Source organism: Mustelus asterias, chromosome X (assembly GCF_964213995.1).
Source record: "Mustelus asterias chromosome X, sMusAst1.hap1.1, whole genome shotgun sequence".
Taxonomy (NCBI): Eukaryota; Metazoa; Chordata; class Chondrichthyes; order Carcharhiniformes; family Triakidae; genus Mustelus; species Mustelus asterias.
In genome coordinates, this window is record NC_135834.1 from 15,844,243 (window position 1) to 15,862,008 (window position 17,766).

Here is a 17,766-nt window from a genome sequence, read left to right on the forward strand (position 1 = left end):
CAGACACACTGCTGACCCAAATTTGCAAGCTCTAATTCAAATTAATCACAAGACAATGACATGAACTGAACAGCCAGGATGCACACTGATCATTAACTGTGGTATATATTATATAGCACATTGATCCACAGCAGCTAAGAACTTCACAGGCTATTATTAATGCTTAAAAGCAACAGTAAACAGGCCTAGTTTCAGCCCTCGAGTGCATCACACAAAACAGCTGTTTGGTTTGCTGGAAGTTATGTGATACTTTAATTACATGCCTAAAGCAAAGGTGCTAATTGTGAATTCGCCCAGAGCTATGAGACACACAACACGTCCAATATAATGAACATTCAATCTGTTGTGTGGCACTTGCCCAGCTAAAATACGAATCTGAGCCAACACAGTTTGGTGGAACTAAGAATTGTCTTTGGCCAATAGGTTCGACTTGTCTTTGAAGGGAATGTGCGATGTGGGACCCTGACTTACCTCCCCACACACTCAGTTTCCCACTTTACTGCCCAGTAAAGTTCAAAGCAGACCTGGAAAGAGATGCAGTTGTCTTTTGCCTCTGTGCTCTATGGGCTGTTCTCCAGGACACACACTGGGATAAACATCAAATCCTGCTGGAGGACCATCAATTCGGTTCACCAAGAAAGCTCTTTGGTCTGCCTGAAACATGTTGGTGTTCCAGTGCAATGGGTTGTCGACGACTGAATGTCGCAGACTGGCACATTCCAAAGTCCAGGACTACATGCTGAGAGACAGACTAAAGCTCGGGACAAGCCATGCTCGGCAGCACGGTGGCACAGTGGTTAGCACTGCAGCCTCACAGCGCCAGGGACCCGGGTTCAATTCCTGGCTTGGATGACTATCTGTGTGGAGTTTGCACATTCTCCCCGTGTCTGCACGTGTTTCCTCCGGGTGCCTCGGTTTCCTCCCACACTCCAAAGATGTGCAGGTTAGGTGGATTGGCCATGCTAAATTGTCCCTTAGTGTCCCAAGATGTACAGGTTAGATGGGCGGGGTTATGAGAGGAGGGCTTGGGTGGGATGTTCTTTCTGAGAGTCAGTGCAAACTCGATGGGCTGAATAGCCTCTATCTACGCCGTAGGGATTCTTATGATTCTAAGCCACCACTAAGGCTCAATGGGAAAAGGCCACTACCTAAGGCCCTCCTGCCATGGTATACTGAGGGGCAGGAACCCAGGTAAAACCCTTTGGGCTGTATGTGCCAGAGAATGTTTGACTGACATGAAATGTAAATATAGCTTGGAACGATAAGTGCAGTGAAGCACTTTGTGTACTGTATTGAAAGAAACTGATCTGTGTTGCACTTTATCAAATTTGAACAAATGAATGTACCTTTACTAATCCAATGAATAAAGTATACTCTTTGAAAAACAAATCTGTTTCCTGACAGAGCGAGAATAAAAGTTGGAAGGAGAATCCTTCCCCAGGTATATACAGCATTTGGGAGGCCTGGGAGTGAAGTCACCTCCCCAGCATCTCACTCACAGGTTCAATATTTTCTACACCAAAACCTTTCAATGACTGATAGAGGATATAGCACTTGTTTCCCGGTACTTATTCTCGACTCTCACCTGGCTGCTGTGGATGGTAGAGACCGGAGTGGATGCAGCTGAATGGCTTGGAGAGCTTGGCAGAGACTTGCATGATGTGGCAAAAAGGTGCTGTTTCTTAATGGCCGAGATCTTCTGTGCAACTGAAAGAAAAATAAAAGTGAGGTCTCTTGTAAAATTGCTGGTGAGAGGCTGCATTGTGTTAACACGGCACAGAGGGGCTCTGAAACCTAATTTATGCCAAATTGTCAAGAGATAACAGGAAGCTCATAACTCCAAGAGCTCAGATGCCAATTTTGTTGACAAAAATAGAGAGTAACTGTCTCATACTTGGGTATAATGTCTTAAAGGATTCCAATGAAGGTTGCTGAGAAAGAACAGCAGCCAGAACAGGGGACAGTTCCTTTTCACCAAAATTACTTCATATGTGTAAGAGACAATTTAAAAACTGAACTACATAAATAGGTTTTGATAAAAATAGTACAGCATTTGACCTTTTCCCCCCAACATTTCTGTTTAACGCCTGCCCCTTTGATAGCTGACTTTGCTAATTCAATTAATAGAATCAGCAGAGTTCCTTTTCCTTAAAGTTGCTTGAATAGAAATGAAATTGAAATAGAAACCCTACAGTACAGATAGAGGCCCTTCGGCCCATCGAGTCTACACCGACCACAATCCCACCCAGGCCCTACTCCCATATCCCTACATATTTACCCAACTAATCCCTCTAACCTATGCATCTCAGGACACTAAGGGCAATTTTTAGCATGGCCAATCAACCTAACCCGCACATCTTTGGACTATATATTTTGGTTCAATGTCCTGGCCCAAGTACATTCCATGCAAGCTGCAAATTCCAATTCTTTATGAAACATTTTCAGCAACTGCAAGGCATAAACAGTTAAATTAAAGCCGGTTTTGGCAACTTGTTCTGAAATGGTCATTAGGTTGGTGGGGTGGGGGGCGGGGAGGCTGTTGTCTGTGTGTGGAAACGGACACTTACAGATAAAAAAATAACTTAAAAGACATTCGTTTTCTGATCCAAGATCTTAAAGCAGCCAAAATACAGTTGGGATTGTGCAAAACAGAAGTGGGGGTTGGGGAGTTGTTCATTCAGCCCATCAATCCCACTCTATCCAGAGTTTACGCCTGATTATTCTATTATGGATTCTCTCTCACACCACTTGTTTAAAAACACTGAGGCCCCAATGTTACCCCTTGGGATATTAGCAATGAGCAGTTAGCATAGTCAATTGAAATTTCTACTACTTATTTTAAACAGATTAACACAATGCTGAAGGGGAAAAACATCCCTCCAAAGCACCAACCGGGGGACTGAGGTGAACATTACAATGCAGCTTTCCCGGTGCAAAGCTTCGCCCGATGGGAGTGCAATTTGGGATTCTGGGGATGGCAGTCAGAATGCCTGATTTGTGTGATCTTCCATTCTGCCCGACTCCCTGATAATGCATGTCTGTTACGCAAAGGGCATGGGTTGAGATTGTGAGTGTTACAAATTTAAATTTGCTCCAGGATTTTGAAGCAGATCTCACTCAGAGTACAGATACATAGAACATAGAACAGTACAGCACAGAACAGGCCCTTCGGACCACGATGTTGTGCCGAGCTTTATCTGAAACCAAGATCAAGCTATCCCACTCCCTATCATCCTGGTGTGCTCCATGTGCCTATCCAATAACCGCTTAAATGTTCCTAAAGTGTCTGACTCCACTATCACTGCAGGCAGTCCATTCCACACCCCAACCACTCTCTGCGTAAAGAACCTACCTCCGATATCCTTCCTGTATCTCCCACCACGAACCCTATAGTTATGCCCCCTTGTAATAGCTCCATCCACCTGAGGAAATAGTCTTTGAACGTTCACTCTATCTATCCCCTTCATCATTTTATAAACCTCTATTAAGTCTCCCCTCAGCCTCCTCCGCTCCAGAGAGAACAGCCCTAGCTCCCTCAACCTTTCCTCATAAGACCTACCCTCCAAACCAGGCAGCATCCTGGTAAATCTCCTCTGCACTCTTTCCAGCGCTTCCACATCCTTCTTATAGTGAGGTGACCAGAACTGCACACAATATTCCAAATGTTGTGGAACTCTCGGAGAAGGAGTAAAAGACAGCAATTACTGTTGTTACCCAGAAACTTGAAAGCGCTTACCAGCAATCACACCTGATCTGGCTTAATATCCAAATGTACTGACATTTTCTGGATCAGTTTGTCACACACTCAGCTGCTGCACAGTTTCTGAAGCAGCTGCAGTGTGGGTGCTGGATTTAGCCTTCCTCCTCTAAGCCTTTCTGTTTCTATCTTTCTCACAGAATCAAGGTTTCCTGTCACAGGCACTCAACCACCCAAGATTCAGCCAATAATTCTTAGCCCTTGTCTGCATGCTGCAGATTATCTCATACAAAAATCCGCTGTTGGAAGTCAGCAGTCACTCAGCTCAAAAACAAATAGTAAAAGCTGAAACTGCACTTGTTCATTTCCATTTCAGCTGACAAACGGTCACATTCCACACCAACACATTCATGATCAACAGCCTGTCCGAGCAGTGAATTCACCCTCCTTTTAAAAAGACTTACTGGACAAATAGATATTCCATTGTTTCAGCTTTCCCTACATCACAAAAGTCACTTCAACAACAACTCGTACTTATTTTGCATCTTTAAAGGTAGCAAAACATTCCACGGTGTTTCACATAAGCATTATCATACAAAGCTTGACACCAAACCAAATAAGGCAATATTAGGTCAGATTACCAAAAGCTTGGTCAAAGAGGTAAGTTTTAAGGAGGGTCTTAAAGGAGGAGAGAGAGAGCGAGAAGGCAGGGGTTAACAGAAGGAATTCTAAAGCTTAGGGTCCAGGCAGCTGAAGGCATGGTTGCCAATAGTGCAGTGATTAAATTCAGGGATGATCAAGAGGTCAGAATTGGAGGAACAGATATCTCAGAGTATTGTCAGAGGTTACAGAGTGAGGGAGGGACAAGACCATGGAGGGATTTGAAAACAAGGATGAAGATTTTAAAATGGCAATGTTGCTGGACCGGGAACCACTGTTGGTCAGCGAGCTTGCGGGTAATGGGTGAATGGGGGCTTGGTATGAGTCAGGATATTCAAAAGTGAAGTGCTTTGAGATATCCTAAGGTTGTGAAAGGCGCTATATAAATGCAAGTCCTTTCCTTTTTTCTTCTGTCATCTCTTGGGGAGGCTCTGCTAGGCTGACACTTAGTGGACTGTTAATTGTTCCAATTAAGTGTCAGCTAAAGTCCTGCTGCAAGGACCTGTCAGCATTTACAAACCAGCCTGTATCAGTTTGTGTCATTAGATAGAAGATAGAACCTCTTCCCGGTGAGATTAGAGATGAATTTGGAGCACTGGGGCAATGGTTTTGTGGCTACCACTTTGGTGAGGAAGATTTTCCAGGCAATCAGTTCAAACCGAGCATTCAGCCTGAATAACAGCGGACAGCCAATGGCTGTTTACATGGTTGCTGCCAGGCTGGGGAAAGACCCCAGTTAAATGGAGCCAGTTTACTGCAAAACACTGGGGGACAACTGGAGTATCAGAGAGCTGTGAAACTCAACAGGGTGAGAGACAGACCCCCCCTGACACCTTCCGGGTAAAGCCACCAGTTCTGATGTGTTCAGGTATCAGTGCTGGGTGAGTTGATCTCAGTTAGCAGGAAGTAGGGACACTAGATTTGGCAAACGGAGGAGAAAAATAAATCAGCTGGGGTTTCCATTCTTGATTATTATTCAATGACCAATACTGAATGTATGAACATGAAGTGAGGATCGATCTGGCTCAGCTGTGATGCCATTCCTGGCCAATTAGCTTGCAGATAGACATGTGAAGAGAACCACTTATCAAACCATTTGAATTTTAGGAGGTCAGGAGGCCATCTGGCCCACTGTGCCAACCCTCTTCATCTCCTTTGGGAGAGGTTCTCAAGAGTGAATGACAGATTCAATACTGGTGCTGGAGGAAAAGTTGTTACCTTCGTTAAACACTCGATCGACATTAAGTCCATACGTCGCACATGTCTCATAATACATGCAGCGTTTGAGGTCAGCGCAGAGTTTTCGTGCTCGAGCATCGTCAATGACTCGTGGATTGGTGGCACTGATTGTATCTGTAGGGGAATGAAGAAATCTTTTAGATGGCAAGTGTTGTATAATGGACTGAAACCTGTCAGAAGTGCCCCATTAGTAACTTTTGTCGCTGCAATATACACATGTTAATTTCACATTTCTTACCAACCTCTATTAACCAACAGGCAAGACAATTATTTCAACTGTCGACAGGTCCAGATAACAGTCCAACATTTCATCAGTCAAATACTTTTCCAAATCATGCTGAAAGGAGAGGGTGGTATGGCAGCAATGTCATTAGACTCGTAATCCAGAGGCCCAGGCTAATGCTCTGGAGAAATGGGTTCAAATCCCACCATGGCAGCTGGTGTAATTTAAATTCAATTAATTAATTTTTAAAATTACATTATTCAATAATTTGGGAATTGAAAACTAGTTGAATAGTGACCATAATACTATCATTGATTGTTCACTAATGTCCTTTAGGGAAGGAAATCTGCCGTCCTTACCCGGTCTGGCCTACATGTGACTCCAGAGCCACAGCAATGTGGTTGACTCTTAACTGCCCTCTGAACTCGTCGAGCAAGCCACTCAGTTCAAGGGCAACTAGGCATGGGCAACAAAAACTGGCTTTGTCAGTGATGCCCACATCCCATGAAAGAATAAAATAAAGAATTACAAATATTACAGTAATAAAACTCCTCCAGTTTCAGGAATAGAATGATTATTGGAATAGCAAATCTTGAAGAAATAAATAGTTAGAACATTAAAAGCAGAGGAAAATGATCTCCTTGCAGCTTTACAGTGTAACATTAAACATAACAGAGTAGTATGTTAGCAGTAATGCGTCTCTACTCAGATTGTCCTTGTGCTTCTGAATCTTTTATGGTATTGAAAGGAACGCAGGCAGGGCACTCAGGCTCCAAACATGACATCCCTACCTGACCTAAGTTCTCCCTCCATCCTCACCACATTGACATCAAGACTTTATTGAGAAGAGGGGGCCCACATTCTCGATAAGTCTGGCAGCATCTGCAACAGACACCTCCAGACGCTGAAAGATGCCCTCATAAGAACAGGATATGGCGCTCGACTCATCGAGCAACTGTTCCGACGCGCCACAGCGAAAAACCGCACCGACCTCCTCAGAAGACAAACACGGGACACAGTGGACAGAGTACCCTTCGTCGTCCAGTACTTCCCCGGAGCGGAGAAGCTACGGCATCTCCTCCGGAGCCTTCAACATGTCATTGATGAAGACGAACATCTCGCCAAGGCCATCCCCACACCCACACTTCTTGCCTTCAAACAACCACGCAACCTCAAACAGACCATTGTCCGCAGCAAACTACCCAGCCTTCAGGAGAACAGTGACCACGACACCACACAACCCTGCCACAGCAACCTCTGCAAGACGTGCCGGATCATCGACACGGATGCCATCATCTCACGTGAGAACACCATCCACCAGGTACACGGTACCTACTCTTGCAACTCGGCCAACATTGTCTACCTGATACGCTGCAGGAAAGGATGTCCCGAGGCATGGTACATTGGGGAAACCATGCAGACGCTACAACAACGGATGAATGAACACCGCTCGACAATCACCAGGCACGACTGTTCTCTTCCTGTGTGGGAGCACTTCAGCAGTCACGGGCATTCAGCCTTGGATCTTCAGGTAAGCGTTCTCCAAGGCGGCCTTCACGACACACGACAGCGCAGAGTCACTGAGCAGAAACTGATAGCCAAGTTCCGCACACATGAGGACAGCCTAAACCGGGATGTTGGATTTATGTCACATTATCAGTAACCCCCACAGCTTTCCCCCTGGTCTTGCAGAATCTCACTAGCTGTTCTGTCTAGAGACAATACACATCTCTTTAACCTGTGTTGAATGCTCCCTCCACCCCCATTGTCTGTACCTTTAAGACCTGGCTGGCTGTAGAGATTTGCATTCTAATTAGTATTCTGTAACTTGATTTCTGTCTCTGTGCACTGTTTGAGAGCACATTTCCACTTCATCTGACGAAGGAGCAGTGCTCCAAAAGCTAATGGTATTTGCTACCAAATAAACCTGTTGGACTTGAACCTGGTGTTGTGAGACATCTTACTGCATCTTCTCCTGCCAGACCTGATATTTCCAGATTTTTCTGTTTTTATTTCAGATTTACAGAATCCAAGGTCTTTTGCTTCTCTGCTCGAAGTAATTTAGAAGAATGGGAGGTGATTGCATGGAAATGTGCAAAATCATTAGAGAGTTTAACAGTGTAGATGTTGGGAGGCTGTTTCCCCTGGCTGGAGAATCCAGGATCACAGTCTCAGGATAAGGGGTCGGCCATTTCAGATTGAGATCAGAAGAGCTTTCTTCACGCAGAGTTTGTGAATCTTTGGAATTCTCTCGCTCAGAGAGCTGTGGATGCTCTGTCATTGAATATATTCAAGACTGAGTTCAATAGATTTTTGGGCACTAAGAGAATTGAAGGGGAGGGTGGGAAAGTGAAGTCGAGATCAAAGGTCAGCCATGATCTTAGGTGGAGCAAGTTTGAGGGACCAGATGGCCTACTCCTATTTCTTGTGTTCATTGCACCTTCGCCTACTGTAACACTCTTTCCCACAGGTTTGGAGCTTTTCAGCTCTCTCAGACTCCCCTTCTTCCTAGAATTTTCAGGCTTTGCAAACCTAAACTTGGCATCAGCTTGACATCAAGTTTCCTGTCTTCTTAGCTACTCTTCTCAACACTGGTGGTGACCTTGTCGTAATACCTGGGGAGACAGTGGCAAAGCCACTGGACCAGTAATCCAGAGACCCAGGGTAATGTTCTGGGAACCTGGGTGAAATATGAATTTAATAAAAATCTGGAATTAAAAGTCCAGAGTTTGTTTATTAGTGTCACAAGTAGGCTTACATTAACACTGCAATGAAGTTACTGTGAAAATCCCCTAGTCGCCACACTCCGGCACCTGTTCGGGTATGCTGAGGGAGAATTTAGCATGGTCGATGCACCTCACCAGCACGTCTTTCAGACTGTGGGAGGAAACCAGAGGAAACCCACGCAGACACGGGGAGAACGTGCAGACTCCGCACAGACAGTGACCCAAGCCGGGAATTGAACCTGGCTCCCTGGTGCTGTGAGGCAGCAGTGCTAACCACTGTGCCATCGGGCTGCATGATGACCATGCACTGCAGATTGTTGCAAAAACCCATTAGTGATGCCCTTTAGGGAAGGAAATCTGCCATCCTTACTCCAGATCCATAGTAATGTGGTTAATTCTTAAATAAAAATGCCATCTTTATTCAAGGGCAATGAGGGATGAGCAATAAAATCAATGCCCACATCCCATGAATGGATAGGACAATGGATGCAAAATGTGTGGAGGCAGTTTAAATTCAGGTGTAAGCTCCTATAGATGAGCTAAATGTACAGTGCCTTGGTCAGACCCAGTTCTGTGCATCGTATGTCAAGAAGGATGCATTTGGCTTTGGAGTAGGTGCAGAACAGATTTACTGGAATGATATGGAGGCTAAAAGGGTTAAATTATGAGGACTGGTTACATAAGCTTGGTTGGTCTCCCTTTGAGTTTAGAAAGCTGCGGGGTGATCTAATTGAGGTGTTGAAAATGATAAAAGAGTTTGATACAGTCGGCAAACTATTTTCTATGATGTGGGAATCAAGCACAATATTAAAATCAAAGTGAGGCTATTTATGAAATTAGGAAGCGATTCTTCACGCAGAGGTTCTTAAAAAGCTGGGAATCAGTTGGATATTTCAAGATCATGAATGATAGATTCTGGTAGATAGGGAATCAAAAGATACAGAATAAAGGTGGGTAGATGGTGTCAAAATACAAATCTGAATGAATGGCAGAACAGGGCCTGTTTCTATGATGGGCTGAATGGCCCCTCATCTGTATTTGTTCCTGACCCTTCAGCTAGGTTTCCCAATATAAAAAAGGACAAAGAACACGATACGGATATTTCTCATACCTGCTGCTGATCACAGCTATGTTTCAGGGCTTTTGATGTGCTGCCAAGACACTGAAATACCACTTGACACTCAACATCCTTACATCATCACGTAATTTGATGTTGATTAAAGATCATCTTTACAAGCTTCCAGCCTGCAGCTTCTCTCGAGACAATAATATCTTCCCTCATGAATTGCAAATTTTTAATGAAAATTTATGAGCAGAGGACATATTTGAAGCTTCAACACCCCACAGTTTTCCCTGGCTTTTCCTTCAGGGGGTGCGTTGAGAAATATAGGATATAAAATAAATTGTATTCTCAAGGGTTATGAAGATATTGATTTCTTCGTGACAGAGGTCGATTTTAGCCAAGTAAATTCATGCCTTATTTTTCACAGGTTCTTTGCCAATTACAAAGCTAGAATTGAAAGGTCTTTTGGAGCTGGGGGAAGGGAGAAAATTGGAGGAAGAGAAACAAAGGGAAAATAGAATCCATTCGAGCCACTGGCTGACCAGGGGGACACACAGCAATGGCGCATTGTTGAAAAGTTCACAAGCAACACCATTTGTCTGATATTTCCAGCTGATATTGGGTGCGCAAAATACAACTTATGAAAAGCACGGGAAAAAAATATACAGGTTAAGTTGAAAAGAATGTGACGGCGGACATTTCAGTGACAACAGTATTTAATTGGCTGTGAAGTGCTTTGAGGTGGTGAAAGGCACTACGTAAATGCAAGTTAAATGCATGCTGACAAATGCGCAGGCATTGGAGTGGAATTTCAGAATGGCTGAGTGTCTGTGTCAGGCAAGGGCAGAATTGGACTTGGCTGTGGTGCCAACACTCATTGTGCAGACTGGCATGTGACAAATGACCACTTAAGTGGAGCACTGTATGGCAGAGGACAGTCTTGCAGGCAAACAGCCAATGCCTTGAAGAGGCTGCTAAACAAAGGAGAGAGAAAATAGGCCAAAATCTTTTTTTTTGGTCTACTGCTCCATCTCGAGATTCCCCTTGCTGGGCTTGCATTGCCGAACCATAGCATGTATCTCAATCGAACAGTCCGTTTGGCTGAGAAAATGTCTATTGTCAGGTTGCCAGTATTTTTAGACTCTCGCGGAATGTGATATAATAAGCAAAACTACAAGTGTGAACAAAGCACTCAAGTCACAGATATCTCAGTCCCGATTTTGTGTATGGACAGGTGAGTGGGTGGGTTCATTCAAAAGTGCTGGATATATTCAGCAGGTCAGGCACTATCTATTGAGTGAGGTCAAAAGTCATTGACTTGAAGCATTAACTCTTGTTTCTTTGTCCACAGAGGCTGCCTGAGCTGCTAAATGTTTCCAGCAGCCACAGTATTTTGCTTTTGCACTCACCACAGCAGAAAGCAGGCCTCATTTTAACTCATTAACACGTTGTCGGTTCACTCCCCACCCAGATAAGTGGGAGGGAGCTGTCCGCATGCAGGTAGGTGAAGAGGATTGAGACTTTGAGAGGCAGTCTTGTGGGAGGGCAGAGGCCAGGGGAGCTTTTGATGCAGGGCCTGGACTCTCGCTGTGCCTGGTCACACAAATTAACGAATTAAACACACAAATTAAAATAAACTTGTCTTAAAATAGCCTCTTCTGGTCCCAGATCCTTTCTCACTCAACTTTCCTTGATGGCAAAACTGCAGTGGCCTCCCAGCTCAGAAAATTGAATATTAAAATAGCAGTCAGGACCTAATGATATAATTGACAGATATAGATTGTGTACATTTTTGGTCAATTGTGTAGTCCTAGTTACAGGAAGGATGTAAATAAGGTTGAAAGAGTGCAGAGAAGGTTCACAAGGATGTTGCCGGGACTTGAGAAGCTGAGTTACAGAGAGAGATTGAATAGGTTGGGACTTTATCCCCTGGAGCGTAGAAGATTGAGGGGAGATTTGATAGAGGTGTATAAGATTTTGATGGGTATAGATAGAGTGAATGCAAGCAGGCTTTTTCCGCTGAGGCTAGGGGAGAAAAAAACCAGAGGGTGAAAGGAGAAAAGTTTAAAGGGAATATTAGGGGGGGCTTCTTCACGCAGAGAGTGGTGGGAGTGTGGAATGAGCTGCCGGATATAGTGGTAAATGCGGGGTCACTTTTAACATTTAAGAAAAACTTGGACGGGTTCATGGATGAGAGGGGTGTGGAGGGATATGGTCCAAGTGCAGGTCAGTGGGACTAGGCAAAAAATGGTTCGGCACAGACAAGAAGGGCCAAAAGGCCTGTTTCTGAGCTGTAATTTTCTATGGTTCTATTGCAATCCAGTGAGGACCCTACTGGCTTTGGGAGCAGGAACACAAGACTTTGAAATGTTTGATTTTGTGTGTTGAGGTGGGAGACATCTCTTGCTTCTCCCAGCCAGTCCACCATCAGTACAGGAACTTCCCCCCTCACCCTAATTTCAATAAATAGCAACCAGCAGCACGGAGACACAAAAACCACTCTCAGTCAGCTTGAAGAGTTGGGAGGTATGGAATAGTGCTGGCCATCTCACTTACCCTGTGACCCCACCACTATCACAGCAATCTCAGCTGCATTCCGATAGCTCGTGAGCCTGGTGTAATAATTGAAAATGGTTTCAAAGCTCTTCTCATTTTCCAGGCTGAAGACAAATATAACAGCATCTACCCACGTTGAGAACTGTAAGGGAAAAGATGGAATAAGGTAAATATATCAGCTGACCTTCAAACCAAGGCAAATAGTTAACTTGAAAATGGATGATGCTGGTGGTGGGGGGAGAGCGGTTATTAAAATGAGCACATTTCTTTGATTCCATTCAATGCTTGAAAAAGAATGTAAAAAAAAATACGGAAAGGGTTGGCAAGTGGGATTAATGTTGATTGCTCCAGCGAATGAGCTAGCACCAGCAAAAGTGTAATGAGCCAAATGTGCTTCTTTTCAGTTGTGATTTCTGTGAAATAAACTAATGAGTGTAAAGTTGGACAGGTTTCCACCTCCTGATCGCGAGTCCATAATGACCAATGGAAGCATACATATGTGCATGTCGGGTGAAAATATGCTCCAGCTTAGCTACGATGCCCCGTGTGGTCAAATAGTCTGTTTATGGACATGTGAAGCAAGGCACTTCTGATAAGTTAGTGAATACCCATTGAACTGTCTCCCAGGGCAGAATAAATGGAAAAGGATAACACGTTCATGGGTGACTGGAAGCTATGGATGAGGGAAAATGCATTCTGTTATTTGTGTGTGTAGAACATGCTTGTGGCCAGTGTTGCTATAACTGGATAGAAATACATAGGGGGCAATGGCAGGAACAAGTCACAGAATCAGTCTCTGAAAGAAACACTGATAATTTACTTAAACATAAAACTATAGAACCAAAGAACTCCTACAGTGCAGATGGAAGCTATTCAGCCCATTGAGTCTGCACGGACTCTCTGAAAGAGCATCTTACCCAGCCCCCAGCCCCACTCACACACCCCCAACCTCCATCTAACCTGCACATCTTTGTACACTAAGGCGCAATTTAGCATGGCTAATCCACCTAACCTGCACATCTTTGGACACCAAAGGGCAATTTAGCACGGCCAATCCATCAACCAGCACATCTTTGGACTGTGGGAGGAAACCAGAGCACCTGGAGGAAATCCATGCAGACACAGGGAGAACGTGCAAACTCCACACAGACAGTTACCTAAGGCCAGAATCGAACCTGGGTCCCTGGCGCTGTGAGGCAGCAGTGCTAACCACTGTGCCACCGAAAGAGGGGAAACTGAAGCAAGAAGAGGAAAGTGGCGAGTAGTTGTTTCAAATCTGCTGTTGTGCTGGAGGGAGGTCAGGAATGTTGATGGTGTACTGGAGTGGAGAGACTGTTTGAATAGTGCTGCTGTAAGCATAGGTATGGCGACCCATACCTTACGGTGTTCCAACTGGTGCTAGGCGACAGTTGGCTTTGTAATGTTGGATAGGGAGGTGAAAACAGAGTGAACAGCAGCTTTCCAATGGGCCCAATGGCCTCCCTACTGTAGTATTCTATAATGGAGATGGCAGGGATGGAGGAACAAAGGGATCAGAGGGAGAATGACTCAACTTCAGTGACTCTCCTATTTGGTGCTGCTGCTGTAAAAAGCAGATGAGCAGGAAGCAATTGCTATTTGACGAAATCCTTTGGTCGATCAGTCTCAATCATTTGTTGGCACCATGACAGATTGGGGTTGAGCAAAGTGAGCTTCAGTTTCAGGCTATCTCTGAAATTTACCATGCATAGGAAGGTCTCCACACTGCTCATAATATAATAAATCAAATTGTCGTACATAAGTAATAATGATGTGCAATAACTGATTTTTTAACTATTACGCTATGCTATGATATTTTGTCAATTGTTCAATGGCAGAGTGCTTTTATTGTGGAAAATGGATATATTGTAAAAGTGGCACACAGCCCATCAAATCAGCACTATATTAATGTAACAGCTTATTATGCCCGTGGGAATTTAGAGGCAGACAAGTTCAAATGTTTAATGGCATTTAAAATTTTAATACTTCCTCTATTCAAACTGAAGAGAAAAAAGGTTTGAAATAGTTTAGAATAAAATGTTTTCTTCCCAGAGACAGAGAAACACGGTGGGCGAGAAATTCATCGGGATGTTTCTGCTTTAAATTATCATGGGGTCGGGAAATGATATTTAGATCCTATAAATGTGCCAGCAACAACATTGGAGAATTCAACTACCCCCAGTCCTGCTCCTCCTGGCTCGAGGCCTTCTCCAGCCTGGCACCACCCCCACTCCCAATGACTTCCAGGACCAGCTCGACAACTCAGAGCTGAATCCAACCAGGATTGGGCAGGCTCTGACCTACAAGCTGCAACAGGACCCACTGATTGGCTGCCGCAGCTTCTCTGATGAATGCAAATGAAGCATGAGGGCTAATTTCCATGACGATTCAGGCTGACACTTGTGTTTGAATCATGCCTCCCTCCAACCACCCATTTTATGTTGGGATTTGTGAGGCTCATTTGTCCTCCAGTGTGTTCGAAAACTACTCTTTACAATTTGATTCAGTTCAACGTCTCGTATTCCACTCAACTCCCCTGCCTGTAATTTTCTGCCCTCCTAGAATACCTACAGTGTAGAAGGAGGCCATTTGGCCCATTGAATCTGCACCGACTCTCTGGCAGAGCATCCCACTTAACCTACACATCTTGGGACACTCGGGGACAATTTAGCATGGCTAACGTACCTAACCTGCACATCTTTTGGACTGTGGTAGAAAACCAGAGCACCCAGAGGAAACCCACGCAGACATGGGAGAATGTGCAAACTCCACACGGACAGGACTTGGGTTTCGAAGAACAGGCACCAGCACTACTTGGTACCATGTCCAAGTGGCCATTTCTCATGTGTGAACTTAGAAAGGGAGTGTAGCAGGCTATTCAACAGCACTGGATCACAGGCAAGACATGCACCAGAATTCTACCTCCCCACCCGCCACTGAATCGGAGCGGGCGAGGGGCGGACAATGGAAATGTCTGTTGTCCTCGGGTGGGAATTCCCGGTCTCGCTCGAGCGAGGTGGTAAAATCCCACCCGAGGACTCTGTTCTTTCCGGCCATCCAGCAAGTACAGAATTTCCAGCAGAGGATCTTGTGACGGCCCTTGCTGAGACGAATCATCACTCCTTCAAAACTGCCTTCTGGCTGAGAGTAACCATTGATTAAAAAATACTTGCATTTCTAAAGCATTTTTTCACAACCACCGGACATCTCAAAGCGTTGTACAAGCAATGAAGTACTTCTGAAGTGAACTGTGGTCACTGTTGTATTATAGGCAGCAACAAACTCCCACAAACAGAAATGCAATAATGATTGGAAAATCTGTTTGTTGTTTTGGTGGTTGAGGGATAAATATTTGCCAGGGCACTGGGGAGAACTGAAATAATAAATAGTTTAATGTCTCATCTGAAAGAGACACCTCCAACAGTGCAGCATTCCCTCAGCACAACATTGGCATGTTAATCTTGATTTTTGTGCTCAAGTCCTGGAGTCAGACTTGAACCCAGAACCTTGTGACTTAAAGACAAGACTGCTACCAACTGAGCCATAGCAGGTACTGCAAAGATAAATAGTGACTGTGTGCCAGGACATTCTGCTCAGCTTTACATCATAGACATCACGATACAAATTTAAAAGTCTGATAATCCTTATTGTCGGGTTGATTTTTACAGCTTGTCTCACGTTGTCATGGCAATGCAAATTAAGCTCTGCATCTAAGTGAAAATGGGAGACAATTTGCTTTTGAAATGGAAACTCTCAGACAGCCTCAGAAGCTTAGTGATTAAAACTGTTGTGTGTATAATGACTCCAGGCAACCCTATTTATGTCAGAATTATGCCGTTTTCATGGGATGCAGATTATAGGATGGTTCATCCCACCTTCCTGTAGATCAATATGCCTCAGTTAAACATTTACCTGTGCATCTGGAGGACCTCCTTCATCCCTGATCAGCAGCAAGTGGCTCTGACCATTGACATTGATTTCCTTCTTGTACCGACCACCTGGCAGAAACACAATGGGGGACGTTAGCAATTAAGACAAATAAACATTTTAATGTTTCAAGTTTTTTATCTAATAAGCATGGAACACCTGGTCCAATGGCTTACAGTCTAAGTCCACTAGTTATACTCAAGAACATAGGTTAGATAGCTCCTGAAACTAGTCACTGTGTAACCTTCGAGTCTTTCAGCTTTCAGCCCTGTAATGGTGTCAGCCAGTGGACAGCACTCTCACCATCGAATCAAGTGATTGTGGGTTCCACGTAGGGGCAGGATACCATAGTGGTTATGTTAGTAGATTAGTACCAGGGAGCTCCGACCTACTGATCCAGAGACACAAGTTCAAATCCTATCACAACAGCTAGGGCATTTAAATTCAATTAAGTAAATCTAATCATAAAAACCCATCTGGTTTTCTCATGCCCTTTTGAGGAAGGTAATCTAGCCTATACGTGACTTCAGATTCACAGCTGACTCTTAACTGCCCTCCAAAATGGCCCATCAAGCCAATCAGCTCACCACCACCTTTGCATGGGTAATAAATACCAAGTTGTCCAGCAGTGCCCATAATAATGTCATTTTTAAAAAGCACCAGGCTTTGAGCTCAGAATGCAGGCTGATGCTCCCAGTGCAGTACTGAGGGGGTGCTGTACTGGGGGGGTGAGCGGGGGGGGGGGGGGGGGTTGTAATGAAGGAGTGCTGCACTGCCGGAGGTGCCATCTTTCAGATGAGACATTAAATTAAGGCTCTATCTGACACTTTGGGTGGACAGAAAAGATCCTGTGTCACTGTTTGAATAGCAGAAGGAGTTTTCCCGTGTCCAAGCCAACATTTATCCTTCAACTTCGCTTGTCTCCTTAAGGGGCTGTCTCTTGCTTGGGTATAGGCTCCAACAGCCCTCTGCTACCTTGCTCAAGTGGCCAGCCTTGACATGTAAATTTCGAAAGCCAGTCTTGGGAAGCTGTTTGACCCTGGGGAACATGCCCATTCCTCCCCTCATTGAACATAAGCATATGAAGATTTTGCCGCTGCAGTCAGGGCTGAGATCCCTGACTATTAGCAGCTCTGACAAAGGGTTATCGGTCATCTAGACTCGAAACGTTGTCTCTATTCTCTTCCCACAGATGCTGTCAGACCGGCTGAGATTTTCCAGCATTTTCTGTTTTTGTCCCTGACTCATTGTTGCCCTCTCCACTGACAATAATTGTACCGCATCACTCAAGGTCCAGTAAGCACAGCACATACCAACCTGGGTCCATCCTGTTTGGTATAGCTAAATATCACACAAAGCGGTACATTTACCCACCAAGCTAGGCCCGCAACCTCACTCTGATGTACAATTTTATATTAATAGTTTCCATTAAATGACTGTGAAATTATCTGCAGTATCAAAACATAGAGGTTTACAAACAAACTGCAGAGTTTTCCTTTTTGAAACAGTCATATTGACATTCTCCGTCTCACAATCAGAGCCAATTAACAAACACTGCTCTCTGAAAATAGCAACTGATATTTACACGGTACATTTAATGAAGAAAAGCTTCACTTTCCAAAGTGTTTCATGGAAATATTATCCAAAGAATGGTCAT

The 17,766-nt window shown here is 44.4% G+C and overlaps 2 protein-coding genes across 3 annotated transcripts in view; both read right to left on the reverse strand.

Moving 5' to 3' along the window:
• Positions 1–17,766, reverse strand: part of prim1 (DNA primase subunit 1) — a 728,932-nt gene that overhangs the window by 229,511 nt on the left and 481,655 nt on the right. The gene's annotated exons all lie outside the window — the stretch shown is intronic.
• Positions 1–17,766, reverse strand: part of LOC144482008 (arf-GAP with GTPase, ANK repeat and PH domain-containing protein 1-like) — a 182,168-nt gene that overhangs the window by 48,400 nt on the left and 116,002 nt on the right. For both annotated transcript variants that reach the window (XM_078201258.1, XM_078201259.1), the window contains exons 4-7: positions 16,095–16,180; positions 12,165–12,306; positions 5,576–5,710; positions 1,586–1,707 (exon numbers count right to left, since the gene is read on the reverse strand). In XM_078201258.1, coding sequence (XP_078057384.1) covers positions 1,586–1,707; positions 5,576–5,710; positions 12,165–12,306; positions 16,095–16,180 — 485 coding nt within the window. The remainder of the gene's footprint in view (positions 1–1,585; positions 1,708–5,575; positions 5,711–12,164; positions 12,307–16,094; positions 16,181–17,766) is intronic.